At 51.9% G+C, this 25,509-nt stretch overlaps 11 protein-coding genes across 11 annotated transcripts; 6 read left to right on the top strand and 5 right to left on the bottom strand.

The window, feature by feature from the left end:
- Window positions 1-2,255: 2,255 nt before the first annotated feature.
- Window positions 2,256-3,246, bottom strand: A1O5_04410 (uncharacterized protein; the record flags this gene model as incomplete). Its single annotated transcript, XM_007745017.1, has 2 exons — window positions 2,256-2,347; window positions 2,403-3,246. The coding sequence occupies 2 exons, from the start codon at window positions 3,244-3,246 to the stop codon at window positions 2,256-2,258; spliced, it is 936 nt and encodes a 311-aa protein (XP_007743207.1).
- Window positions 3,247-3,544: 298 nt separating this feature from the next.
- A1O5_04409 (elongation factor 1-gamma) lies at window positions 3,545-5,117 on the top strand (the record flags this gene model as incomplete). The annotated part of the gene is made up of 4 exons (XM_007745016.1): window positions 3,545-3,574; window positions 3,634-3,820; window positions 4,021-4,770; window positions 4,831-5,117. The coding sequence occupies 4 exons, from the start codon at window positions 3,545-3,547 to the stop codon at window positions 5,115-5,117; spliced, it is 1,254 nt and encodes a 417-aa protein (XP_007743206.1).
- A 3,007-nt stretch (window positions 5,118-8,124) lies between these two features.
- On the bottom strand, window positions 8,125-8,935 carry A1O5_04408 (uncharacterized protein; the record flags this gene model as incomplete). The annotated part of the gene is made up of 2 exons (XM_007745015.1): window positions 8,125-8,679; window positions 8,732-8,935. 2 exons carry the CDS (start codon window positions 8,933-8,935, stop codon window positions 8,125-8,127), a joined length of 759 nt encoding a protein of 252 aa, XP_007743205.1.
- A 767-nt stretch (window positions 8,936-9,702) lies between these two features.
- On the top strand, window positions 9,703-10,225 carry A1O5_04407 (histone H3-like centromeric protein A; the record flags this gene model as incomplete). The annotated part of the gene is made up of 2 exons (XM_007745014.1): window positions 9,703-9,820; window positions 9,879-10,225. The coding sequence occupies 2 exons, from the start codon at window positions 9,703-9,705 to the stop codon at window positions 10,223-10,225; spliced, it is 465 nt and encodes a 154-aa protein (XP_007743204.1).
- A 300-nt stretch (window positions 10,226-10,525) lies between these two features.
- Window positions 10,526-11,305, bottom strand: A1O5_04406 (imidazoleglycerol-phosphate dehydratase; the record flags this gene model as incomplete). Its single annotated transcript, XM_007745013.1, has 1 exon — window positions 10,526-11,305. The coding sequence occupies one exon, from the start codon at window positions 11,303-11,305 to the stop codon at window positions 10,526-10,528; it is 780 nt and encodes a 259-aa protein (XP_007743203.1).
- A 275-nt stretch (window positions 11,306-11,580) lies between these two features.
- On the top strand, window positions 11,581-12,201 carry A1O5_04405 (NADH dehydrogenase (ubiquinone) 1 alpha subcomplex 6; the record flags this gene model as incomplete). Its single annotated transcript, XM_007745012.1, has 5 exons — window positions 11,581-11,623; window positions 11,681-11,742; window positions 11,803-11,949; window positions 12,017-12,124; window positions 12,190-12,201. The coding sequence occupies 5 exons, from the start codon at window positions 11,581-11,583 to the stop codon at window positions 12,199-12,201; spliced, it is 372 nt and encodes a 123-aa protein (XP_007743202.1).
- Window positions 12,202-12,341: 140 nt separating this feature from the next.
- Window positions 12,342-12,920, bottom strand: A1O5_04404 (DNA-directed RNA polymerase I and III subunit RPAC2; the record flags this gene model as incomplete). Its single annotated transcript, XM_007745011.1, has 4 exons — window positions 12,342-12,466; window positions 12,515-12,591; window positions 12,648-12,739; window positions 12,837-12,920. The coding sequence occupies 4 exons, from the start codon at window positions 12,918-12,920 to the stop codon at window positions 12,342-12,344; spliced, it is 378 nt and encodes a 125-aa protein (XP_007743201.1).
- A 5,181-nt stretch (window positions 12,921-18,101) lies between these two features.
- A1O5_04403 (uncharacterized protein) lies at window positions 18,102-19,381 on the top strand (the record flags this gene model as incomplete). The annotated part of the gene is made up of 2 exons (XM_007745010.1): window positions 18,102-18,175; window positions 18,241-19,381. The coding sequence occupies 2 exons, from the start codon at window positions 18,102-18,104 to the stop codon at window positions 19,379-19,381; spliced, it is 1,215 nt and encodes a 404-aa protein (XP_007743200.1).
- A 1,157-nt stretch (window positions 19,382-20,538) lies between these two features.
- A1O5_04402 (uncharacterized protein) lies at window positions 20,539-21,681 on the top strand (the record flags this gene model as incomplete). The annotated part of the gene is made up of 1 exon (XM_007745009.1): window positions 20,539-21,681. The coding sequence occupies one exon, from the start codon at window positions 20,539-20,541 to the stop codon at window positions 21,679-21,681; it is 1,143 nt and encodes a 380-aa protein (XP_007743199.1).
- A 31-nt stretch (window positions 21,682-21,712) lies between these two features.
- On the bottom strand, window positions 21,713-22,682 carry A1O5_04401 (uncharacterized protein; the record flags this gene model as incomplete). The annotated part of the gene is made up of 2 exons (XM_007745008.1): window positions 21,713-22,483; window positions 22,533-22,682. 2 exons carry the CDS (start codon window positions 22,680-22,682, stop codon window positions 21,713-21,715), a joined length of 921 nt encoding a protein of 306 aa, XP_007743198.1.
- Window positions 22,683-23,167: 485 nt separating this feature from the next.
- On the top strand, window positions 23,168-25,171 carry A1O5_04400 (uncharacterized protein; the record flags this gene model as incomplete). Its single annotated transcript, XM_007745007.1, has 2 exons — window positions 23,168-23,571; window positions 23,626-25,171. The coding sequence occupies 2 exons, from the start codon at window positions 23,168-23,170 to the stop codon at window positions 25,169-25,171; spliced, it is 1,950 nt and encodes a 649-aa protein (XP_007743197.1).
- Between the last annotated feature and the right edge of the window lie 338 nt (window positions 25,172-25,509).

Raw genomic sequence — 25,509 nt, 5'->3', positions numbered from 1 at the left:
ATAACCGAACGCGATGCCTCGGTCAAGGAGGGAGAATGTGATCTCTCAAACGGACGGAGGCGCCGGCGCCCTGTCGCGAAACGAGCCTTCCAGGCAACGGACGGGATATCCCAAAAAATCGCAATGTGTAGTACCGCCGTGGTCAGCATGACTCTGGCTTGGGAATCGTCCCAATAATGAATTCATGTCCAAAGACAGTTGTCCGACATCGATTGAACAAGTCAATAGAGCAATTAAGGTCCCAATGCTTTCTATTCCGATATTAACTTGTTGACAGCGTACCTGACATGCCCTCGATCTAGAGGCGTTGTCGAGCCGAGCCTCATTAGCCAGTCGGATGGCAACAGTGGAAGCAGCGACCCAAAGATCTGGCGAGCTGTCAGCTAGAGCCCATGAAGCGTGAGTGATGTGCCTGTGTCAGAGGTGGCTGCAATGCAAATACCCACGCCTGACCTGTCATATGGCTGATGAAGCCACGTCTGTTATCCATACCGAGTACGCATCCTCCCTTTCGTATCTATGTACCTAGAGTCCATAAAATTGTTGTCTATCCCACCTGGGAATTCAGCAACAATCTCCCGGTCATGCAAACAGCACGCACCAAGGCACCCACTTATTCCCGAGTACTCGTGCTCCAATTTTGTCCTCGGGGCTTGACCTGCATGCTGTATGCGTCTTCGGGGACGCGACGAGGCGGCCTTGGACTCTTACGTCCAATGATATCTTTGACATAATTTCAGATGCATTATTGGCATATCCGTGCGACGGCGGCGGAGTGGGAACAAGGAGTCCTGCAGCATGCATTTGTTTCACACCCGGTTCCTTGGGTGGTTTAGGTTCCCAAAGATCTCCGCAGCCCGACAGCAAAATCAAAAATTTTTATGGAAATTGGTAAGATTGAACGCATTCTGACCTGTGGCCTTGCTACCGAACACAGCCCAAACGGGTTCAGGCACAGCGGTGGTGCTAAGTCCCGATGAGCATCTTAAACTTTCCTCTGGTGGGGTCGTTTGATGTGTACTTGGTAGGTAAGTACTGGGTAAGTGTTGTCGTGCCGCATTGGAGATAGATGATCCTGGAGCGCTCGTTTAGCCTGTGGCTTAGAGGCTCACTAGGCCGCGTTTCAGTTGTCCGTTTCATGTCCATTGTGGCTCGGTCCTTGTCAACATCTCCCGCACTTGTACACAAACACTTGGTTCGCCGTCATGATACGAGCTGCAGCAAGGCCGTCAGGAGGGGCTTTGTTGTGCTCATGCCTCATACCCAAAATGCTAGAACTATGGAGTCTCATATGCGTCTGTGATCTGCGAGCTTTCGATAGTTGTCCGGCCGTTCGGCGGATTCCCCGTGGCGCTTATGCTGAAGTTCGAACACTGCCACCACTGCCCATATAGGTAGGTACTGTAAGATTTTGGACACGCGTTTCAGGTGGAAAACAGGTCCCGACCGACGACCGTTTTTCTGGAAGACGATCTCCGAGGCAGCCTTGGACGTTGAGCCACCTTGACGGCTCCACTGGACCAGGGTGTAACCCATTCATGCTATTTTGCGAAGTTGCGAGCTCGGCTTTGATGGGTGATGGTGAATCGACATGTGCAAGTCCGTATTCCATCAGGCCGAAGTCTTGCAGAGGTATACCAGAATCTCGCTTATGGGCTCACCACGACGGTGTTGCCTGCAGGATACTATATCACAGGCAGCGCCGGAAGATCTGACATCTCGCTTGCATGGGCGCTGAGACGGTTGGCAGATCCTCTGGTGATTGTGAGATTGGCGCAGTCAGAATCAAAAGCGCAACCATCATAACGAGATGACTTGGTGCGACGCGACATGCTGGGACCAAAAATTATCAAGTTGACTCGTGTATCAGAATCAAGGCACGTGAGCAGGACCAATGTCAATGCCAATGCGGCGCCGACGACACAACCTACTCGGTATGTCTGTGTTACTCTGCTACAAGGCTGACTAGGTCTTACAATGCCGATTGAGTGGTTTGGCACCCGATTCCATCGCGCAGCAGGTCGAGCTGTTGTCCCGTGCCACGAAAATTCAAGTCGATATTGGATCTTATTCTCTCAAGGAGCCACGGACCACAAGATCAGTGACCACGAAATTTCGAGCCCACCACCCCTTGCCATCTGCAGGTCATCTAGTCGCACAAGGATCTGACTTGGATCTGGACGGGGATCCGGTATACAAGTGACATTGATACGTTGTAATGTACATAAACAAGTACCACCGGCGTACCTCGTTCCTCACCGTTTGACCCAAGCTGGTCTCTTTCGAGCCTTGAGCCGACCAGGTTTCTTCCGTTCGACACGTCTGGGATCCGAAGTAACACAGCCGGCTGGATTAACAATTAGAGACTGAAAATGAACACAGTTGGAACAAACTTCGCTTACCTCGTCGCAGAGCTGGCTTAAGAGCTGGTTCGTGTACCAGCAGAGCCTTGGCAAGAGCCAATGTGATGGACTCAGCCTGACCAGTAACTCCCCCTCCAGAGACCAATGCGAAAACGTTGTACTTATCCATCCTTTGTGTGATCTTCAGCGCCCACAAGGCGCTCTCTCGGTCGTGCAGCCGTGGGAACGCCTGTACGATACTGCGTCCATTCACCAGCACATCTCCTGTACCTTCCACCAGATACACCTTGGCCGAAGATTCTTTCCTTCTCCCTATGCCAACAGACCTGCCGTACTCATCGATTTTGCCAGGCTTTGCCTTCTGTATCTCTTCTGAACCCGGGCGTCTGAACCGTGACAGTATTTGCTTGACTTCCTTGGGACAGTACCTGGGATGGATCTTGTTCAATCGCGTCAAAAGCACCAGCACCTTTGAGTACTTTGAGGCGGCCACCTGTTCACCAGTCGAGCTTCGGTACTGATTAAGTTTTAGCCAAGCAGGCCGCGGTATCTGGTCTGGAGGAGCTGTCGGCAGTGTTGAATGCTTCTTGACAAGTGATTGTAAGAGTAAAAGGTGATCGTTGAAGACTGGAGAGGCTGTGAAATAGGAGGGCGACCGTGGAAGGATTCGAGCCGGCACAGATGTAGAGTCATCGAGATCTATCTCGGGCGCAGCGCGGATTTGAGCCTCTGCAGCGGAAGATTTGGTCGTAGAGAATCTTTGGTGCTGCACAAGAGGCTGGATCCATTGACGAGGAGCTGTCAATTGGATTTTGTTGTGAATTCGACATTGGCGACACATCCACGAAATGGAGGGGAAGGCCCGCGCTGAAGGGCACGCCATGTTCGATGCGGGATGGTTATCACCTGCTGAAACGAAGACTGCGAGAAATCATGGTTTCCCGATTGATTGTTTGGAAAGACCAAGTCGAATTGAGTTGAACTCTGACTGGAGACAGGTGTTGGAGCTTGCAGTTCGGGCACGCATTGCGCCAAGCTTTTTTGCGAGCCTGCGCCGCAAAAAGCGAATCTGTGACTGACTTTCAAAATTTGTGTCGTGACTGAATTCTGATTGCTTCAGGACAATCTCGCACCAGCAACCTTTCTTCTTCCTTTCCGAGGCATACTGTACACAAACCAACATGTCGTTCGGCAAGCTCTACGGCTACAAGGTAATCTCTGCGCCAATGTGCATTCGCAGAGGGTCAAGTGTTTCTAACCTCCCCCTTAGGAAAACGCCCGCAGCACTGTCCTCCTGGCAGTCGCAAAGGAGAACAAACTGGACATCGAGCTTGTCGAAACCCTGACCCCCATAACTGATCCTGAGTACCTCAAGCTGAACCCTCTGGCACGAATTCCCACCTTCGTTGGCTCCAATGGCTTCATCTTGACCGAGTCCATGGCCATTGCCATCTACTGTCAGTCTTGCCCCGCAATGCCAGGTTTTCTAGCCACTTGTCGCCTTCAAAGATGAGCCATATTATCATATTCAGTTATCCCTGTCTGAATACTTCTTGTTGACCACATTGTACTCTGAGAGACCATAGTCCTAACCCTCCTTTGTGCCCTTTGGCAAACTGTAAACTCCCAGGGGCCCCAACTAATGATCAATCAATAGTCACCTCGCAGAACGACAAGACCACTCTGCTCGGAAAGACCAAGCAAGATTATGCTTCCATTGTGCGCTGGATGTCCTTCTCCAACTGCGAAGTCCTCCCCAACCTCTCTGGCTGGTTCCGCCCTTTGATTGGCAAAGACACCTACAACAAGAAGATGGTTGATGATCACAAGAAGGCTGCTCTTGATGCTATCCATGCCCTTGAACAACACTTCCTCGTCCACACCTTCCTGGTGGGAGAGCGTATCACTCTTGCAGATCTCTACGTGACCTCTCAAATCTCTCGTGGTTTCCAATACGTCCTCGACAAGGAATGGCGTGCAGAGAACCCCAACACTACACGCTGGTTTGAGACTGTCACAAACCAGCCCATCTGGAAGGCCATCGTTGCCGAGCCAATCATGATCGAAGAGGCTGTGAAGTACACCCCTCCCAAGAAGGAACCAAAGCCTGCTAAGGCCCCGGCTGCTGCACCTGAGAAGAAGGCTGAGAAGAAACCCGAGAAGGAGGAAGCAGATGAAGAGGACGAGCCCAAACCAGAGGTCAAAGCTAAGCATCCTCTTGAGGCACTACCTAAGCCAACTCTCATTCTCGATGACTGGAAGAGAAAGTACTCCAATGAGGATACACGTTCCGTCGCGCTGCCTTGGTTCTGGGAGCATTACAAGCCAGAAGAGTACTCGTTGTGGAGGGTCGATTACAAGTACAACGACGAGTTGACAATGACTTTCATGTCTTCAAACCTCATCGGTAAGTCGCCTGTTGCGTGCATAGACATGAACTGTGTACAGTAGCTAACTGAGTCACCAGGTGGATTCTTCAACCGCCTAGAGGCGTCCCGCAAATATCTCTTTGGCGCAGCCTCCGTGTATGGCCAGACCAATGATTCAGTCATCCAAGGTGCCTTCATGGTCCGTGGTGCAGAAGCTTTGCCCGCATTCGACGTTGCCCCCGACTGGGAGAGTTACGAGTTCACCAAGCTTGATCCCAGCAAGCCCGAAGACAAGGAATTCCTGGAGAACCAGTGGGCTTGGGACAAGCCAATTGAGGTCAACGGCAAGACGTACGAGTGGGCCGATGGCAAGGTCTTCAAGTAAGGCTATGCATCGATGATGCCCAGCTCCAAGACGTGCTCCTGATTGAGCGGATGTGATCATGATACCGAAAATGGCAGACCAATGACATGTGGATGTTGTGCATGATACAAATGACAAGCAAAGAAAACCACTTTTCGACTGGAAAGCTTGATGCGCGATCGACAAGCAGATTTTAATGTTTCTTCATCTCCAAACTAGTCAAGGCAGATAGACGCGTCCATTCCGTAGTTCGCGCTTGCTTGTGCTCCGCTGGTCCGATAGAGCAGGCGAAGGAACGTGAATCGAGTACATTTGCACTTCGATACCTGCCAATATCCGCATAATTTCACTCCGCCCATCTCGGACGCCTTGTATTTTCTCCTTTCGATTTTGGGGTAGTTCTGCAATAGCAATTCTCGGTACATCTACAAAGGGGTTGCAGCGTTAGAGTGAATTAAACAATAAACAATGGACGCCCCACTCAACGACGGCTTTCGACAAAAATTCCTCACACCTTGGTCTAACTTGACACACACGTGTATAGACAGGAACAGGACTATGCTGGAGAGGGGACATTTGTCTCTCCGAGAGGATCGTGTCAGTTGCGCCATAGCCTGTTGGACAAATCTACATATATTGAATATTGTCTGAAAGGGGCATGCATGGGAAGAGTCGGCCAAGGCAACATATGCACTCTGAAACTCATGACTTGCGTATTCCAGCCACCATCTCATCTCGTGTTGGGCGGAGACTGTTGCATGGGATCGCGGGCGATGGCGTGGCGTGGGAGCCGAGCAGGACGGGTGGATTGTAACGTCTGGGACAATTGGGAAGTTGGCAATGTGGAAGGATGGAGCCCCCCTGTACAAGGTGATGAGACGAAGCGCCCGTGGCCATGGCAGACCACGGCGCAGAAGGAGGGAAGGGAGAGGCCAACAACAAGCAACGGACGCTGCCACTGACAGGGAGCAAACAAACCACCGCCTCGAGAAACAGGGATGCTGCAAGACGAAGGGGCAAACGAAGTTCTTCTCCTCCAATCCTTTCCACAAGGCTAAAAGAGATAATTGATGAAAAAGGTTGATGGTTTGCATCAGTGGCAGCAGTGCAAGGCCAAAGACACGAAGTGACAGTTGTGAACAAAAAATTGGTATCAAAAGTGCGGAAAGAGTGCAAGGCACTTGAGAACGCACATTTGAAGCAGATATAGAATCTGTTCTTGGCTAAGAATAGTCAGCAGATAAGAATGATTTTGGAGATAATAATATGTTGAAGATAAGAATAGTTTGGTGGTAAGAATATGTGAGGATAGGAATAGTGGGTGGTAAGGAGTGAGTAGGTGGAGGGAAGTATCCAGGTTAGGAGGATAAAGGAGAAGAGGCAAGGCAAGGCACGGGGCAAAGCGACAGGGCAAAGCGGCAGGGCACAAGCGCGAGGCAGGCAAAGGGAAGAAGAAAGAGGAGAAATGAGAGAAGAAAGATGAAAGGGGCAAAGGAAGAAAGGAGGGGTACAAGATGTAGAAGGGGTACAAAACGAAGAGAAGGGAGTATGAGAAGACGGAAGAAAGCATTGAGAATTGCTCAGAGGCAGAGCTGATACTCTATAGACATTCGCCCGCTTTGAGATCAACCCAGTGGAGACATCGAAAAAGACATGGTCCATCAACAGACCTGTTGCCAAATATTGTGTTTCGTCGAGAAAGAATGGTATATGACAGAACCGACCAAAACTCGCGGTAAGCTGAAGGATGAAGTTTGGTATAGCTCAGAACCATTGGGTTCTGGCAAGGCTGGGTTGTTTTGAATCCATATACGAAGTATCTTTTCTCCCATATGGGTCATCCGCTCTCTGGAAAAGTTTGGTTCAAGGGGAGTGTGTGACTTCTCGACTTTGACCTTTTCACATCCGCCACCACTGACGTCCAGTCAACAGTCATGTCGCTTGGTCTTCTCGTTCGTAAAATCAAACATGTTGCCCATGTCGCGGCAAATCGTAGAGCTTGGGAGAATTTTGGTGCCAGGGCGTAAGCACTGTGAACCATCCCCTGTAGTCCCATCTCCTGCCGAGCAATGAATCCTGGACGCAGTGACAGGATGGGATGTCCAGATCAGAAGTTGAAAAATCCCGGGTTAGTCTGGTCCACTGATCTAATGTTGCGCCATTTGAGTTCATCTGTCAACGATCATAGTGTTTCAGCCTTATCAAATGAAGCCAGCCTCGTAGCCTCATGTGACCTTCTCCACAGCAAAGAGTGAAGAGTCCTCCTGTTGCAATTAGTGCTTGAAATACTATTGCATCGCACTTCTGGTTAACAAATCCAGGATACAGCTGTAAGAACACATCTTCCAGTTTGGTGATTAACATAATCACACCATCTGGGTACACAGCTCTGTGTCAAGTCTGTACCCTGGGTTTGGGGCCCTTTCCCGCCTTTAAGAGAGTATACCATCAAGTCACACTCGACTTCAACTTCAATTGGAGTTGAAGCCGAGTCCCTGGCACACTGACAAGTCCAGCAGCAATTTGAGACAACAACAAGCAACAACAATTTTGGACCAAAAAAAAAACCAACCCCGAATGGGGTGAGTTTCTCTACTCGCGAACCGGAACCCTACTGGGGAGCTGGTTCGCGAGTAGAGTTTTTGCACTTTTTGTGCTCAGATTGCTTTTGATTTTATATCGGGGTGCTGTAAGAAAGTGTGTTCGGGGGGGGGGTGAGGTACAAAGCAGGAATACATCCGCCAAGCTGTTGAATAGAATGCACTGCTAGGGAAGCGCAGAAGCGCCAGTACTTCCGACTTCTGGAGGCTTCGGTCCGAGTTTGTGTGGATGCGTTTCAGATGCAATCAACGAAAACAATCGGTTGAAATTCGTATCCAGATGAACAATGTAGCTTGAGTAATGACAGATCTATTCTGCTTCGACGTTTCTATGCGCAGATCATGATCCAGGTTCTATTGGCGTCATGGTGCTGGTTGCAACAGGACGAGAGGTTCGACTTGGTTCAAACTAAAGGTCTCGCTCGTCATCATCGTACTTCGCCTGGTCGAGCAGCTGCGGCTGCCACATCGCCATCAATGTTTCGAACGCCGGTTTCTCCTCGCCGACCCTCCCACAGGCGGACCCAGAAGTCAGGAGGATCCATCGGTCGTTGACCATCATGTAAGCCAGGCCAAACATCGGCGAAAAAGTAATAGACATGGCCAACAATCACACCAAGTATCTCGTCCTTAGGAATGCTGCCATGCATAAACATGTGAAAGGCCATTAACACCCATGGAAGGTAAGGCGCCGTGAAGACAAGGACACCGAGGAAACTCAGCCGGGTATCCGGATTACGTCGTGACCAGATATATACAAGAGTGCTCGAAAGTGCTGAGCCCAGGAATGGGATAGAGGTCGTAAGCGAGCTGAGGGCAAGCAGGGACGTGCAGGCGTATAGTAGCAGCCAGGAGAAGACTGCAGGTGAGGGGCCGGAACCTTGCTCTAACAGTCGAGAGTATCGCTGAAGGAAGAAGACGTGAAAGGCCAGGTCTAGGGACGGTGGACCAAAGTATATGAACGTGGTTAACAACCGCCAGTACTGGGACGATCAGTAGGTGTCCGATTAGTCTGGGGGGACGTTGTGCACATACCTGCGACTTATAGTAAACTGCGCGCCAAGAATAAAACAACTGAAATGGAGTGATGATTTTGCACTGCAGCAGAATGGATGTGATGACTGTTGCGGTCGTCCAGTACCGGGTACATGGCGGCATCTCAAAGAACCATTGTTCGAGAGGAAACTGCCCCAGCTGGCCGAAGCCGTCCTCGCCTCCACCTCCAAGTATGGCAGCCATTATCCAAGGGATCAGATCAAAAAAGGGGAGGATCGTTCGGGAGAAGTCTGAGAGGAACTCGGGGCTCTGGACGATGGTGTAGATAGGAGACAGGACGGATTGAGTCAGGATCGGAGAGCGCAGATCGGAGTAATCATGGTGGAACCTGTCTGGTGGCGGAATTGGAGACAATATAGGAAGGGAAAGGTTCATGTAGTGGTAAAGAGGATAAGGTGGTAGGTGGCCTCTTCACAGGGAATGAGACATGCTCGTAAGGCAACGTAGGAGGCGAGCGTCAAACGGAGGCGTCACTGAGGCAAGCGGAATAAGGTCTGGAATGATGTCGAACCGCGGCGGCTACAAGGGGACGGATGGCGATGGATCGGGCAGGTAAAGCGATACTTCGGCAAACTGCAAGCGGCTCGGCAGCTCGGCGGCTCGCTACTAGTGGGTCTCAGAGCGCGCGGAGAATGCAACTCAATGAGAGCGACGCGACTTTCATGTGCCCGCCGAGCCCGCGCACCTATTCACCTTGGATCTTATGTACTTTCGTTACCGTCGAGTATTGCACGCGAACCACAGGCAGTAAAGCACTGATCCAGCTCAAACAACCCCGTGAACCCCCGAACCCTTCTGGTAATCTGCCTCCCAGCCACTCGATTCCCCACCTTCAATAGATCGCCCTCCATCGATCAATCCAAGCCTTGCTCTCGAGCCGCGTGTTCAGTGATCAATTCTCATCTTTATTGGGCAACTTCGGTAGCCTCAAACCCTCAAGAAGTTCCAATATGGCTCAGACAAAGAATATCCAGCGGCGCTCAGGGCCTACAACACCAAGGAGAGGACAAGCCCAACGGGTGAACCCTTCGCCCAGAACAATAGCAGGCAAGCGCCCTCGCGCGCAACGTAAGTTCCAAGACAGCATATTGACTGTACAGCATCCAATGCTGACGCCAGCCGACAGCTGGCGATCCAGTACCAGTGCGAAGACCCCGACGATATCGACCTGGAACGCTCGCGCTCAGAGAAATCCGAAGATACCAACAATCAACCGACCTCTTAATCCTAAAACTCCCTTTCGCTCGTCTCGTTCGAGAAATCGCACTTAGCATCCTTCCGTACCACGCAGCGCAAGAACTCCGGTGGCAGAGTCAAGCGATCCAGGCTCTGCAGGAAGCAAGCGAAGCATTCCTCGTCCACCTGTTCGAAGATACAAATCTGTGCGCGATACATGCGAAGCGGGTTACGATTATGCAAAAGGACATTCAATTAGCGAGGAGGATTCGAGGCGCTTGGGGCGGTTTAGGTTGATTCCACAGATTGATTCGGCATGACTTTATGATTTACAAAGAGATTGGCATTGTTCGGCGTTCTACTATCGGATATCCCAGTACGGGGAGTGGAGTTGGTCGCCACGGCGAACAGAGTGTCGCAGCATCCTGTATCTGGCTGAGTTTGTCCTCAGTATGAATCGGTTCTTTGATGCGGCAGGCAAAATTTGCATTGGTCCGCGGGATTTCTAGTCAACTCGCGTTGGTGCCATGAACACTTTAGAGGAGCAGATATCCACCAGAAATGAACTTCGCTGTATCCATAATAACTCCATCAATCCTACCCAGTCACACTTGACCCAAGGACACCTTTTGTACTCGTTACGTCTCCGCTGCCCACTGCGCCCTCAGCTCTCCTCTCGCAAGCTTGCCTGCAAGCCACTGCAAGCGCCTTGAAAGCGCTTTCTGCCCTGTGATGGTTATTGCTTCCGTAGACGCACTTCACATGTAAGGTCACGCTGGCAGCTTGGGCAAAACTCTCGAGCCCATGCGTGAGCATTTCCGTACTTAGCTCACCGATCTTCTCTCGGGTGAATCCAAAGTCAATCACGCTGTATGGTCGATTGGAAAGATCGATGACAGCCCACGATAGCGCTTCGTCGAGGGGTGCGTCGCCGCGACCGAAACGGACGAGAGAGGTCCGTTTCCCTAACGCGGCGTTGAACGCGGCGCCGACCGCCAGAAATACGTCCTCGGCCGTGTGATGGTCGTCGATGATTAAGTCGCCGATTGCGCGGATGGCTAAAGACCAGCCCGCATGTTTCGCCAAAGCGTGGAGCATGTGGTCTAGAAATCCAATGCCGGTGGATATGGCTATTTGCTGTGTGGGCGTTATCTGTGTCGCATGGTGTGATGTAGGCAAAGGAACTAGAACCTCCGGATGTGATTGTTTCTGGGCCGCAGGTATCGACGACGAGAAATGTTGGGAGGCTTCGTATGGGAGAAGTGAGCCTCCATCTAGTGAAAGCGAAACCTGAATTTTGGTCTCATTGGTGATGCGCGAGAGCGTGTGAGTGCGTCGCGGCAGTGCCACCGGTATAATTCGTTCCATCGATCCCATGGTGACCTATTTGAATTGGAACTGTGGCAGTTGACGTCCGACTCGGAGAAGGTGTTGGCAAGAAAAGGGCTGATCCATCTGTCCAAATTTTTGGTGTTGGAGAAAACACGAGCGGAAGGTGACGCAGTCACGCAGCGGCTGCCGAGCTTCGAGCCACCAGAGCTAGATCCACTCTTGGAACCTCAACTTCGACATCAATTGAATTCACGATCTCCCAGTGCCGCCGTCTTCCAAAGACTCTCATACGGACTCCCATGTGAGAACAGAAGCTCAAGATGGTGATCAACCCCACGTATCTGGCCCAACGGTCGCGCTCCTGTATGTGCCCAATCGCACATTCCGAGTTTACCTGCGAGATTACTGACCGGACGACAGCCATCAACTGGTCAGATGCACGACGGCGAGTCCTGAAATCCTATCGAGAATGGCTGAGAGCGGTACGCGAATACAATGCCGAACCTGCTGCGCTTGAAACTTGACTGAGGGGTTTTACCCAGGGACCTGAGATCCAGCAGCTTTACTCCCTCAATATGCCCGTTTCGAGGATCCGCACGAAAGTCAGAGAAGAGTTTGAGAAGCACAGACATGTCAACAACGTACAAGCCGTCGACGTGCTGCTCCAACAGAGTCATGCAGAGTTTCAAGTGGGTCAAGATTTCGCAAGAGGGTCAGCATAGCATAGAGATACTGACGAGACTGGGACTCACGCAGGAAATGTTGAACTACTGGAAGCAGTACTCGCACGTCATGAAGTACTTCCGGGTGGATGAAGATGAGAATGCGAGACTGCCGAAGAATTTCATCCAGGGCTTTCTTGAGGTATGCATCAAAGCGATGCCACAGCCGTTGAGGCGATTTCTGTGGGCTAACTCTTTTTCTTTCAGGGCCGAAACTGATGCAGAGACTCACCTCCGCAGCGCCTTAGTGCAATTGTACATAGCTAGAAAGAAAGAGCCAAAAAAGCCGACACTCCAGACGCCTTTCCAATCCACCAGCCTCTATTCCCGAAACAACCAGATTTTTGGTGATAAAATGGTCATGAATTTGAAGCATTGAATTCGTCTCGCGCCTGGGAGAATTTCTCTGATATCACTTCGCAAGCATCGATCATGTCTAACAGTCCCTTTCTGAGTGCGTCGACCGCTGTTGTCTCGGTGTCCTCTAGTTTGTGTCAGTCTTGGGTCTTCAATCCTGTGAGGTGTCACTTACCCCAAGTCTGTATTCGAATGTTCATTTTTGTCTCGGAAGGATGTGGAATGGTATAACCGCAGAATTCAACGTCGGGACTGTCAACGTTAGTCCATGTTATGGTCAAGTGTGCTAATGGTGTGGGATGCCATACTTCTTGTTGACAAAGTAACGCAGAGCATTGCCCAGAGTGTGGTCTTCCCTTTCGACTTGGAATGATGCAGCATGTGACGAGGCACCAGGAAGCTGTAGAACAAAGCATCAGTATCGTAGGTCAAGATCCGAGTTTTTTTCTCTCTTCCACATAATCCCGCCCACGGGGCCAAATTTCCTCGAGACTTACCACAATCAACTTTTTCGCGCTGCCCAACCACAAATCTTCAGCGCGCACACGGTCCGCCCGCTTAGACTCCTCTTCTTCGGACATCTTGCCCCCGCTTAGAGTATTCCGAATAGTGCTTTTCTGTAAAGGCGTGCCGACTGGGGAAAGATGCGAGATATAAAATCTTGGGTCTCGGAAACGGGTCTCGATGCCAAGATTTAGTCACCAATCAGGAATAGATCACGCCGAATTGAATAAAACCAATGGTGCTGGTGGCATGTACTCAGTTCGGAGTCTGTAACTCCATGTGCCTCGGAATACTTGCCTGTATCGGCGGGCGGTATGACAGCCTGCAGCTTCGCAACATCACTATTCGACGACATCATCCTCATCCATAACTTTTTGAAGTGACAGTACGGAGTTTTCGAGCGGAAATCACTTAGCAAAAAGAACCATATCGGTGCTGGGATAAGTGAGACCTGCTGATACCGCTACCATCGATGCAGGTGCGACTCGAGCCTCAGCATTATAGATGAGGCAGTCACGACGATGCAACACTCATCAACTAGATCAGACTTTCGAAGATCGTGACCTCTTTCTTTTGCCCCTGGCTAACATATCAATGGCACTTCTGAAAACAGGGAAACTTTTGTTTAGAAAAAGCAAAAATCATGGAGGTTTTGGGACTTGTACGAAGAGAGCGAATTTTATGGCTGAAGGACCTCTGACCCCGATCATTCAGATAGCTCATCAGGTTCGTGAAATTGCCAAACGGGCGAATAGAGTCCAGGTCGACGCTCCACCGCTCACACCTGCCCGGGCTGTTTCTCCTGAAATCAACGTTCAAGCAGCCTTTAACTCTGCCGCAACGGGAGATCTTGCCTCGGATCGCAAGAACCATGCCTCTCTGGAGGCGGCAACCATCGCTGCGCTGGACAAGACATCGTTTCTAGGGTTCCCGAGCTAGTCGACTTCCAGTGCATGTCGAGGGCTACGTTCTTCCGCGCCGAGTGGACGCTGAGGACCAAACTTGAGTCTTCGTGGCTTGCGTCTGTGAGCGTCACTAGTTGCATGGATACTCGTGCAGCCCTGGCAATGATGCTAGACTATCTAAATAGATTTCAAGCGCCCGTGCGAGGAGTCACCAAAAAGGCAGAGAAGCAGCTTGGCCAGGTCGCACTGCAATCGGACACTGGCGTTTTTGGGGTGCCTGATATGTTGTGAGTGCAGCTCATTGCGAAATATCAACCAGCGGAAGGTAGGACGCAAGATTCCCCTGCATCCGCAAGAAGCCACAGATTTCGTTAATTCTTTTCTCGATGTAGCCCTCATAGAGATGGTCGACTGGAAGACTGCTCGCGGAAGTTACCACTGCTTTCTCTCACGCTGCAACGCGTATCCTGTAACGAGCTTGCTCTTTGACCATGCTGTGAAGCTGGATACTCATCTTGCACGGTATGCTGTGTCGCCTGACAAGCAAATGGAAACAAAAGACAGCCGTTGACAAGTGCAACTTCAACGTCGTGTGTGGCGAGTCGTTCAGCGTAGTGTTATCCAATACCTCCGACACCCGCAAACACACAGGTGGGCCGAGGTGAAGGATCTATTTCCTGGTCATGCAAATGGCGGATAAAGACCCGAACGCGGTGGGAGAGTACACCCTTTTTGGCCAAAATCCTGGGTGGACGAGAATAAAACTCGTCGTAGCCAGAGCGGACAATTTGGCCATATATACAGCAGAGATACGAGCCGAGATTGCGAATGGGCCAGTTGTTGTGGCAAACGAGAACTCGGATCCGGAATCTTTGAGAGTGCCGGATGAGTTTCTCGCGATGTAATCAGAAAATGTAAGGATCACTTAGGTGTCGCTTCCAACAGCCAACTTGACGCAATACCCAAGGCTGTGGGTTACGATAGGGACATATCGATTCAGTCTGCTTTACTCGGTATACCCATCTAGCTTCCTTGCTCAGCTTGCTCAGCCTTACAATGAAAAGTGATTTTCGATCACAGGACAGAAATTCTAAATAAAGGTTGTAGGTGATCGGGAGGAAACCTACGAGGTACAGCTCGGGTTTAGTCACTAATCATATCGGTTCACCAGCGCGGATGGTCGTCCGGATTTCACATCCAGTTTTATAGGGTCGCATTCCGAACATGTGATGACACAAGGAGCAGACGTCGTTTTCTAGAAGTTGTGGGCCAGGAAGCCGCAGATAGAATACCAAGTACGAGATACGAAGGATTGTGACTTGATTGCAAACTCAAGAGGCGCGGATCCTTCGTCGGAGAGCCCGGTCATGAAGCTTGGAATTTGAGCCCGTATTGAAGTTGTGTCTTGCTCTTCATATCGTCAATGCGTCGCGTACGTGCCGGGACGTTTGAACAAGGTGGATAGATTCCGCTTTGATGCTGTGTGCGACAATAGTTAACAGTTGCAAGTCGACGCCCAAATTGGGTATACACAGAAGATGGCGTCAGCAACTATGTAGCGAGCAGAGTGGGACAATAATGATCTTTTATCGAAAGCGAGTTAGCGAATGCCTTTGAAGTGTTTGCGCCACGCGACACACGCGCAATACCCAGTACGCAATGAATCCACTCTTGTGTTGGGCCAAGATGCGCGATATGATAAGTTCTGCACAAAGGAAACGTGATCCTTGTGCCCACGATCCCCTAACCCGAAGGCGAGACAGGAGGCCGCCAGGCGGCCAAAGGAGCCATTAGCCTTGTCCGGGCGTTTCAAGGTATCTCGTCATTCGCTCATCTGGCCACCACGATTGGGCTTCCTCGTGGCGTCAAATAGGGCTAGTTGGAATTGCACAATTCAACACCTGAAACTAGCGAGATGTGAAACCGCAAATGAGAGAAAGACATCAATTATGAAGTGGCTAGACTTCGGAAGAGGAGGTGAAGATTTTGACACAAGTCGGGTAAGGACAATGATCACGGGGATCTTCTTTGCGACAACGATAAATGTGTTCCGGCCAAGGCCATGTTTTAAACAGTGCTGAGGAAGGAGGGCCACTCCAATCTCAGAGCGCATCATTAGGGTCATCGTGGTTGGTGGTGGCTGTTGTTTTTTGTTCAGCTGCTCCAGCAGTCGAACACAGTGCCGCAGCAGGATCGACCACTAGAGGCGTTTCAGGATCCTCCTGTGATTCACCTATGTAGGATATCGCTCGCTCGGCGTAATGGGCTGTTTCTGGTAAAATTACTTACCGTGTGGAGTTCTCGGTAGTCTAATTCTGGATGTATCAGGGTTGGACGGCCATGACAACATTTGAGTTCTAGGTATGGGAATTCGAGGTCCTGCAAGTCCTAGGCTTGGTCTGAAAGCCTAGTCAGCCTAGGAATGCATCTGGAAAATGCAGCCTGAGTAACCTTCGCTTCGACTGGGGGAGCTAGAAGATTTGGCAGGCCTCTACCCAGTAGTACCAGTCGGATGTGGCCTACCTAGGGTGGTAAGTATGTTTGGCGGGCGGTAGGCCGCATGTCTTTCGCTGAGTTGGGCGATGGCCCATCTGCTGGTTGGGGACTTCGATCCGATTGCAACGTGTGACATGCATTCGTCAGAGGCTGATGTTGGACCTAGTGCTGCCCGTGCGAATCCGAACTTCCGGGTCCCTCTTCTCTAAGGCCCTTTGGGACACTCGACTTCCTCTCTTCCGCGTATCAAGATGTGACACTGCGATAACGCACATCGGGGGAGAAAGCGCCTCTCGCGGTTGAGGTCCGTTGTGTCCACTGCTCAAACGCGAATTCTCTGGGGGATCTGTGCATGTCAGGACCAGTGCGACGAGCAAAAGCGGCAGAGGGTTCACCGAACCCCATGACAATATTGACGAAAAGCTTCGGGATATGAAACACGATTTGCCGCACTGTGCGCAAGACGAGAGGCCCCAGCAGCGCGAAGTAGACCTTTAAGCTTAGTCTCTGCACAGAAGAAGGTCGCTTAGCTGTCGCATCCGAGAGGGTTTCCGCGTGTGTTGGCTGACTAGAGGATAAACTAGTGGAGTCCGAAACATGAGCGGGTTGGGACCGAGCCATGAGTAGCAGCAGAATGGAGGGTGAATATCTCGATTTGACGACGGCGAAAGTCAGAGCAAATCGTAGGGCCGTCAGGCTGGTGAATCCCTACCTAGGTACTGGGGAGGGATTCAATTCTGCTCGGCATGCCCTCATAGCTCTCACTTTTGGTGCTGAGTGACAGATGCATACCCCTGGAGGGGCCCCATGGTGTCCATGAAACTGCTGTTTCTTCATGGCTAGCCCCGACTGGGCTTAATGGCCACCATCTTTCTCAGACACATGGCAGGCACCCAAGTACTGGGTAGTCGGAAGAAGCAGCTCTGGCACCTAGCAGGTAAGAACCCCAGTGCCACCGAAGCCACTGAGGGCGATGGGGGCCACTTCTCGTCATGTCCCTGGCTCGGGCGAGGGGGCCTAAGCCCCGTGCAGGCTAGAGGCTAGGATCTCATCTGTTCAAGTTCCCAATTCTGAATCCCTAGGGTGAACCCAACCACAGTCGCGAGACTCGACCAGTGTCTTGTCTCTCGTTTGCGGGTGTCCTTGGGGCCCTCACCAGCCCTTGGGACCCTCCTGCGCGTTCCATTTGCTCCCTTCCCTGCCGTCCCTCTGGTGCTGGTGGTGCCTCCCCCTCCCTGCGCCGCCCGCCTTTTCCCATTTCCATCTTCCAATTGTCCTGCGCTCGTATTCTTTCTTCCCTTTCCCTCTTTCATCCATCGCCTGCATCTGCGAGGCCTGTTTTCAACACGACCTAGCCGCTCGTTGCTTGCTCATCCCGTTCCTTACTATTCCGCCTCTCACAAAACATCTCAAATCGCCTTTCGATCCCTTTCGTCGCTATCACGGTCACTCGCTACACGCAGGGTTGTGCTCGGCTTGCTGTCAAATCGCCGCCATCTATCTCGCGCTGCTTGCTTGCGAGGCCATTCGTTTAGCGTCCAGTTATATTTTTTTGGCCGTTTCCCGACGCCCTGACTATCGAGACAGGCGGGAAGCTCGACGCTACAAATCTTTGATAACTAAAGCGAAAGAGTTGGATCTTTAACTGCTGTCTACGAAGGGCTCTCTGTGCGACTCCAAGTATTTGGCCCCCTTTGCTCGCAGTAGCGGACGGCCAGCCTCGTCATGTCGACTGCTGTAGCTACAGCACCAGTTGCTGCACTCCCACCTCTTGACCGAAATCCGAGCCCAAGAACATATCCGCCATTGGCTCCTTCGAGTCATTCGACTCCAAAGGACAGAAACTCGGATCTAGTAATGGCCTCGGAAATCAACGGCGTCATAAGCAATCCTGAGAGGACGCCTTCGGACGGGAAAAGGTCCCCCAGGTCGTAAGTTCCTCTAACATCCCGAATTCTGCCACACGTTAACTGATTGTCATTCGACCGAGAAGCAGGAGTACCGGAAATCCCAAGATTGTAGTGAAGAAAGAGCCTCCAACCTCACCTTCGCTCCAGGCAAGCACTCGGCATCGCCCGAAAAAGTTGGATTTGAATACAAATACCACCATCTCTACCGGACTGAATTCGCGGCCTTCCGCAACACCATTGACTGCAAGAGATGGCCTGGTCATGCATGACGTCGGTCTGGCCTGTCTGTCGCCTGGTTTTCAAACCCAAGATCCCGCAATGCGAGAACAATTAGAGCGAAGCATTTCGGTCCGTGACCAGCAACGATCAATCATCCAAGCAAGACTTCTGAAATCCGCTCGCGGGGATGCGCCAGATTCGGGAAAGAACAGTGAAGCGGCAGGCCCAACGTCTAGCAAGAGCACCGTGGCCAATTCGAAGAAGAGACCCCCACCAGGTTTATCGATTGTTCCTCCTCCCGCCGAGCGATTTGCCAACGAAAGGGTCATACAGTCTGCGCCACTGAATCAGACCTTCACCGGCCGGCATGACCCCCCTCCAGCATCGCGGCAGGTCAACAATCAACCTCCCAACTTGTCGCACAACTCTCATATTCATCACGTGCCGGCGATTCAGACAACCAACCGGCTGCCCCCTATTGCCGATGTCTTTGGGGCTAACGAGCTCCATCCAGGCCCAGGTCGGCCGCCTTTTCTCCACGCAAGCTCAACTTCATCTCAAAGCCATGGACCTCCCCTTCCATCGCCCGGCTTCCCACCCCAAACAGCCCACCCAGCCTCTCAGCCTCAAGCACACAATTTCGACCGACCCAGGGAGTACCGATCTGCAGAAGAAGCTGTGCATGAGATGACCGGGGGGCGAGAGGATCTCTTGCCGAAAATTGTTCACTATGGTGGCCACCAACCTCCCACGCCCCCTTCACCACATGCTGGACATAAAGACAGCCTTACGCCGCACAAATATCAACCCAGTATGCAATCCACTAGCAGACGGAGAAGCCGCAACGAGTATGAAGAGGGCAGCAGCCCACCACTGGGCCCTGGGCCAGATCGAATTCGTTATAACGGACCGTTTGGAGAAGGAAGGGACAGCCCGGCCACACAAAGAGCGAAAAAGGAGGAATTCCTGAGTTTGTGTTCGAGAGCCTGGGATCTGTTCCACTCCTGAGCTGCAGTCACCGCTCGCCGTCTTTATGCCCCTATCGATACGGAATCATCCCCCCAGCTCTTCTGGGGCGACGGCGCTTCATGGCGTAATGAGACAGTTGACTTTTCTTTTGGGGATCTTGGAAAGCTTCGCTGAGGGAATGTGGGAACTACTTGTGGCGCATTTTGGGGATTTCGGTCGCCTCTTTCGTTGAAATGGACTCTCAAAACGGGGGTAACTGTGTAATGATGAACGAGGACTGGCTGGACTGGGACTATTGCTTAATACCAATTACCGACTTCAGGTAACAACGAATGGGCGGAACGGTTGAATACGGAAGATGTGGTTGGCGCCAAAAGTCTCCCAGATATCAAGGACAGGTTGATGATGATGCTTTTTTTTTTTTTTTTTTTTGCTTACTGGGTATGGCTGGGAAGGACGGACGAATAAGTAGTGCACAGATTCGCTAGGCTTGGAAGATGGGAAATCCAGTCAACTTGTAAGTTGTGACAACTGAAAACCCCTCCTCTCCTTGATGTTGTTTCTTTCAGTGGCTTCTACGTGAGCACTGGAAACGAAACCTAAAATCTAAAAGAGATGTGCATGTCAGATGGCAGGATGACCACAGAGCCTTGCTTGAATACTATTAGTACTCGGTACTCCGTAGTTAATCTTTCTCCAACTCCAACTTGGAGAAGGGTCTGTAACCCCGCCACTGACCACGAGGCTGAACGTTTCTTTCCCCAACGAGAAACTCTCCTGCTTTCATTTATTGCAGAATATTCTCCTTGGGGCTCTCTTTAAAAAAGAAAAACTGTGCTTCCACTTCTAAACTCCCTGTTCGCCTGGATAGAAAGACGGAGATATCCTTTGGTGTCTCGAGGGAAATAGCCAGGGCAAGAGCAAAGATAGGTCTCCTACCACTCCTCCGAAGAACCAGCGGAGGTTGGAGGACGCTGTCCTTTTCGGCAAAGCCATCGTCGTCTGTCGCAAGTCCCAAAGCGGTCCGTCACGCGCAAGGCTCCTTCAAACCTCAATCTACAAGGTTTCTCACCGGCGGAGAGAGAGTGGCTTCTGGTGCCCGTCTCGCCGGCGCACACAACGCCAGCGGCACTCATCACACCTGTAACATATACCATTATACCACTGGCACTTCGGGTCCCAAAGTCTCCTCCACGATGCGCGCCCAAGTCCTAGAACGCTTCAACGCCCCTTACACCTTCACGACCACCCACCCTGAGCCGCCTCCACCCCAGGGACATGAACTCCTCGTACACGTCCGGGCGGCCTCGTACTGCCACACAGACGCGGTCTTCGCGTCCGGCGCTATGCAGCAGGGCTTGCCGCGCGTGGGCTCCCATGAGTTTTCCGGTGTCGTCGAGAAAATCGGTCCCGACGCGGAGAAGATAGCGGAGGCGAAAGGGCTGAAGGTCGGAAGTCTAGTAGGAGTGCCGGGGAGGGCGTTCAACGCGTGTGGCCAGTGCAAGGAGTGTACGGAGAACGGTGGGGACATGAAAGGGTATGGTGTTTGGTGTACACGAGCAGGGAATCTAGGCATGACCAAGGACGGCGGGTTTCAGGAGTGGTGTCTTGTGGATGCCCGGCAGGTCGCCCGTGTCCCTGACGTGGGAAGCATGCGGGCAGCGGATATTGCGCCGCTGATGTGCGCGGGAGTCACGGTTTGGAATGCGCTGGAGACCGCCGGTGTGGATGTTTCTGGCGGGAAGGGGAATGGCGAAGGCAAATACATTGCAATTCTGGGAGCCGGCGGTGGATTAGGACATCTGGGGGTGCAGTTTGCGGCGAAGCTGGGGTGGAATGTAGTCGCCGTGGACACGACGCCCGCAATGGGGATGCTGAAGGAGGTGGTTGAAGGACTTGGGGAGGATGGCAAGAGAGTCACGACGGTGGATGTATCGAAGGAATCGGTTGATGACGCGAAGAAGCGCATCTTTGGCGAGGCTGAAAAGGGGCTGGAGGGTGAGAAGGGTTGCGACTCGTCCATCATCCTCCCTGAATCACAAGCCGCCTTTGACTTTGGAATGAGTGTGCTGAAAAACCACGGCACGTGTGTCTGCGTTAGTTTCCCAAAAGATGGATGGAAATTCAAGCCCGGCGACCTGGTTTTTCGACACATCAAGCTGCTGGGCGTCTTGACTGGGAGGAATCGACAGTTGCAAGCCATGGTGGATTTTGCGGCAAAAACAGGTGTGAGGGCAAAGATCAGGACATACCCGCTGGAGAAGCTGAATGAGTTGGTCGAGGACTATCATCGGGGTGTGGGTGGAAAGTTGGTCGTGGATATGGAGATGAAGCCGTAGTTGTGGATGGTACAACTGCTTGTAGCCGTTGCTATCGCTCACGCCTTACCCTGGGCATGTCTCGCGCTTCCTTGGCCTTCTCCCTCTTCCTTTGCCTTTTCTCTGCCTTGTGCCGCGCTTTCTTGCCTAGACTTTGTAATCTGTCATCCTTAGCGAGCCTCTTAATATCAGCCTCCTTAAGATAGTAAGGCTTCGACTTCTGCCCAGTACGAAGCGCCTCTTTCTCTTTGTCTTTGTGTCTTTTCCGGATCTCATTCTCGCGCTGGTGGGCCTCTGCATTGCGGATCTTTGATTCCAGTGACATGGCTTGTCGCTTCAGATCGGCAACAACGTCAGGATCCTTGGCCTTCTTGATTTCAGCCTTGAGCTGCAGAATTTCATCGGCCTGATATGTGGATAGAAAAGAATAATTCTTGTTCGCCTTTTCCGTAGCGTTTCTGGCCCGATTCGCGGACATGACTGCAGGGTCGAAGCGCGGATCTCGTGCTTTCAAGGAAGGAGAGGGCTCGAATATGATTCTTTTGCGCGAGACTGGCTTCCGTGCTGATTCAACAGCAGGGGCATGTTTTGAAGTTCTTTTGCGTGCGTCCACCTGCGCTTCCTTGGCTCTCTTACGAGTATCAAATGTTTCTGCTCGACTCTCTCCGCCGTCATCTGACAAAGGCTCTTCCAAGCTCTCTGCAAGTTTTCGTTTCCGTGGGTTGAGATTGAACGTTTCCTGGGCTTTTGCTAAAGCACCGAAGCTGATGTCACCCAAGGATGCTTCTTCGCCTGCCTCCGATCCTGATGATAGAGCACTACCCTGAGAACTGTTAGTATGGTAGAGGACTTCGGTGTCTGTAGCTTTGTACCTCATCTTCAGACGGCGAGTCGCTTCCCAGAGCTTCACTCTCCGACGGCGTCTGGCCGATCAAATCCTGATCAGAAACCCCCAGCTCCTCATCCTCTTCGTCTCCGTGTCTCAAATGGATAGGTCGATCTAAGAGCCGTGCTGAAGCCATCATCACCGGCTGAGAGGTGGTGCACCAGCTGCAATGATTCTTGACCGCAGCACACCGCAGCCCCCCACGATGGACTTTTTTGAAAAGGCGCGGAAGTGGACGTCGGGACTCGGGAGATCGACAACCCTAAGTCAGATAGAGTTGAGGACGACGCCATACCCAAAGGGGCACGCTCGCACGCCCATCCCGCTGCGTTGCGAAGTTGAAGTCAGTCTCTGCCTGTCTTTCTGCCAAAACATCCTCACGATTTTGTCCAACCCGCTCTCGGTTTTCCCTCGACGCATTCGGCCTACGCACATTCTGGCGCTGCGCAGAGGGATCGCGCTCTGTTGCAGATCGCATCCAAAAGTCTGCCTGACCTCCAAACACCCACTTCACGTCCCCCAACCCACTAACTCTTCTCTCAGTGGCAGCGCAACCCTCACTCCTTCCCCCCCTCTTTACACCCTCTCTCATCCTCTATCCATACAGCTAGATCGCCCAATATGGGTAAGAGTCGAGGCGCCAGATACCGGCCGAACCATGGTCATCAGCCCGAGCCAGCGGGAGCAACCCCCCAAGACCTTCAGCCGTGGAACGGAGGTGCCCACAATGCCTCCCCGCTAGATCGAGTTGCGCAAATCCGACAAGGTGACTACTATGACTGCTGTAGCCAGGATAGAATTGACATATACAATGCAGTGGACTCGTGGAGATCCTACGGAAATGAAAACGCGAACTTGCAGACTGCCACCAACTTCCAGTCTTTCTATTCATCTTACCATGGTTACGTTGGCGGCCCTCAGCACCAGATTTACCCTCCCGCCCCGCAAGGAGTCAGCGCTGGCTCGTGTGCGTTTCAACCCTCGCATGTCCGACCCTCTCACTCTAATCCATATCAGCCTCTAAGGTCAGTCCATAATTACGCTCGATATCCCACATGTCGAGTTGACAAGCTGTACAGAATATCGGATGGCACACGTGAGAGAGACATTGTGCAGCAGGCCCAAAATGTATTGCCCATGGTTCAGCCACAGACTTCATCTCGATACCAGTTTCGAGAGAGGAAGCCAGCGCAAATTGGCCCATACAGCGTCGCGTCTACCGCAGATACGCCTGTTTCATCTCTTGAAGCTGCGAGTAAACGTGGACATGTTGACACTGTGCCGATTATGAAAGTTTCTCAGCGCGGTAGATGGGTCAGAGACGCCACACCTCCGCCCGCGCCAACAGCGTCCGAGGAGTACAAGAGAAAAGCGGCGCTTGCGCCAGCCATCAGACAAGCACCACAAAAACTTCTAGTTATCCTCGACCTCAACGGCACTCTCCTCGTTAGACCTAATCGTCATCGCCCCAGGAACATAATTGTCAGACCTGGTGTCACCCAGCTACTAGATTACCTATTCCAGAACCATGTTGTCATGGTCTACTCCTCTACGAAGCCCGACAACTGCGCGGCCATGGTAGACCAGTTCTTCCATCACACCCAACGGAGTGCGATGGCAGGCGTCTGGGCTAGAGATAAGTTGGGCTTGAACAAAGTGCAGTACGACAGCAAAGTCCAAGTCTACAAAAAGCTCGAGCCAATCTGGGAAGACAAGAAGATCCGAAAGAAGGCGGAACCCGGTCAGAGATGGGATCAAAGCAACACTGTCCTTGTTGACGACAGCCATCTTAAAGGCCTAGGGCAACCCCGTAATCTGTTGCAGATTCCGGAGTTTCTGAACAATGCACCCAGACAAGGAGGACAAGCGCTCTTGAACTGGCAGCGAGAACAGGAGCAGATCGTTTATTCTATCCAGCAGAAGTTGGAAGAACTCAAGTGGCAGGTCGATGTCTCCCGAACAATTCGAGAGTGGCAGACTGGTAAGCGACAAGCGCCTGGTGTGGTCGACGAGACAGTGGATCAAAAGGCCCTTCAAGGTACTCAGAACCGTGAGCTGTCTCCTACGCCTAGTATCGGTTCTCCTGCGCCGAGGGTTGGGCAGCTTGAATCTTCAATCCCGCGGCAACTTGGAACTCCCGAGGCTTCGACCCTGTCTGATACAGAGAGCTCCGATTCGTACGAGCAAGGTGGAGGGAGTGGAGGTGTCAAAACCGCTGCTGAGGTCACCAATTCTCTTCTGGATGAACTGGAAAAAGAGATTGATCGCAATCTCAATCTCGATCAGGACCGGAGCCGAGGTGCAGACCAGACCATTGGTTCTGCGACCGATGTCACTACTGTCAATAAATCGGGCACCAAAAACCGAGATCAACAGCGAAGTGAGTCACCCATCGATGAGAGTGTCTGGGCTGATATTCTCAGAGGACATGGAGCCGCCGCCGGTCGTGTCGGCGAAAGCGTTCAAAGAACGACGCATGCGAGAAATCCGAGCAGCCGCGAAGAAAAGACGCAAGGAAAGACAGCGAGCGCGGGAAAACGCCAACGCCAACGCAAGAAGAGAGGCCCCCGAAAGGAAGAAAAGGGGTCTCTGAGACATGCCCCGCCAACGCCAGAGAGTATTTGATATCTGAAATAACGATAGGGGTCTCGAAGTGACGATGGCCGATGTCGAGCTTTTCAGTCCCCCATTCTAAAGGTATGTCTAGATGTTGGAGGGGTCTGCGAAGCTTTCAACCGAATGCGATATTGTGTTTCGCCCCGGCGAGAACGGGATGCCTTGTCACACACCGAAAAGCAACCATGCTTCATGGGGCGACGGAGGTTATTCAAGACGCCTTTGACAGAGTGCGGCCTTGGACAAAATGGCTTGATGGCTCCGACCTGTGCCACCACGGTCCTCCACCGCGCATATGCTGCATCTTATCATCATCATCATCATCATCAACAATATCAACACACTCG

Source organism: Cladophialophora psammophila (genome assembly GCF_000585535.1).
Source record: "Cladophialophora psammophila CBS 110553 chromosome Unknown aczJe-supercont1.6, whole genome shotgun sequence".
Lineage (NCBI taxonomy): Eukaryota > Fungi > Ascomycota > Eurotiomycetes > Chaetothyriales > Herpotrichiellaceae > Cladophialophora > Cladophialophora psammophila.
The sequence above is the reverse complement of the archived record's forward strand: the minus strand, read 5'-3'. Positions and strand labels throughout refer to the sequence as shown.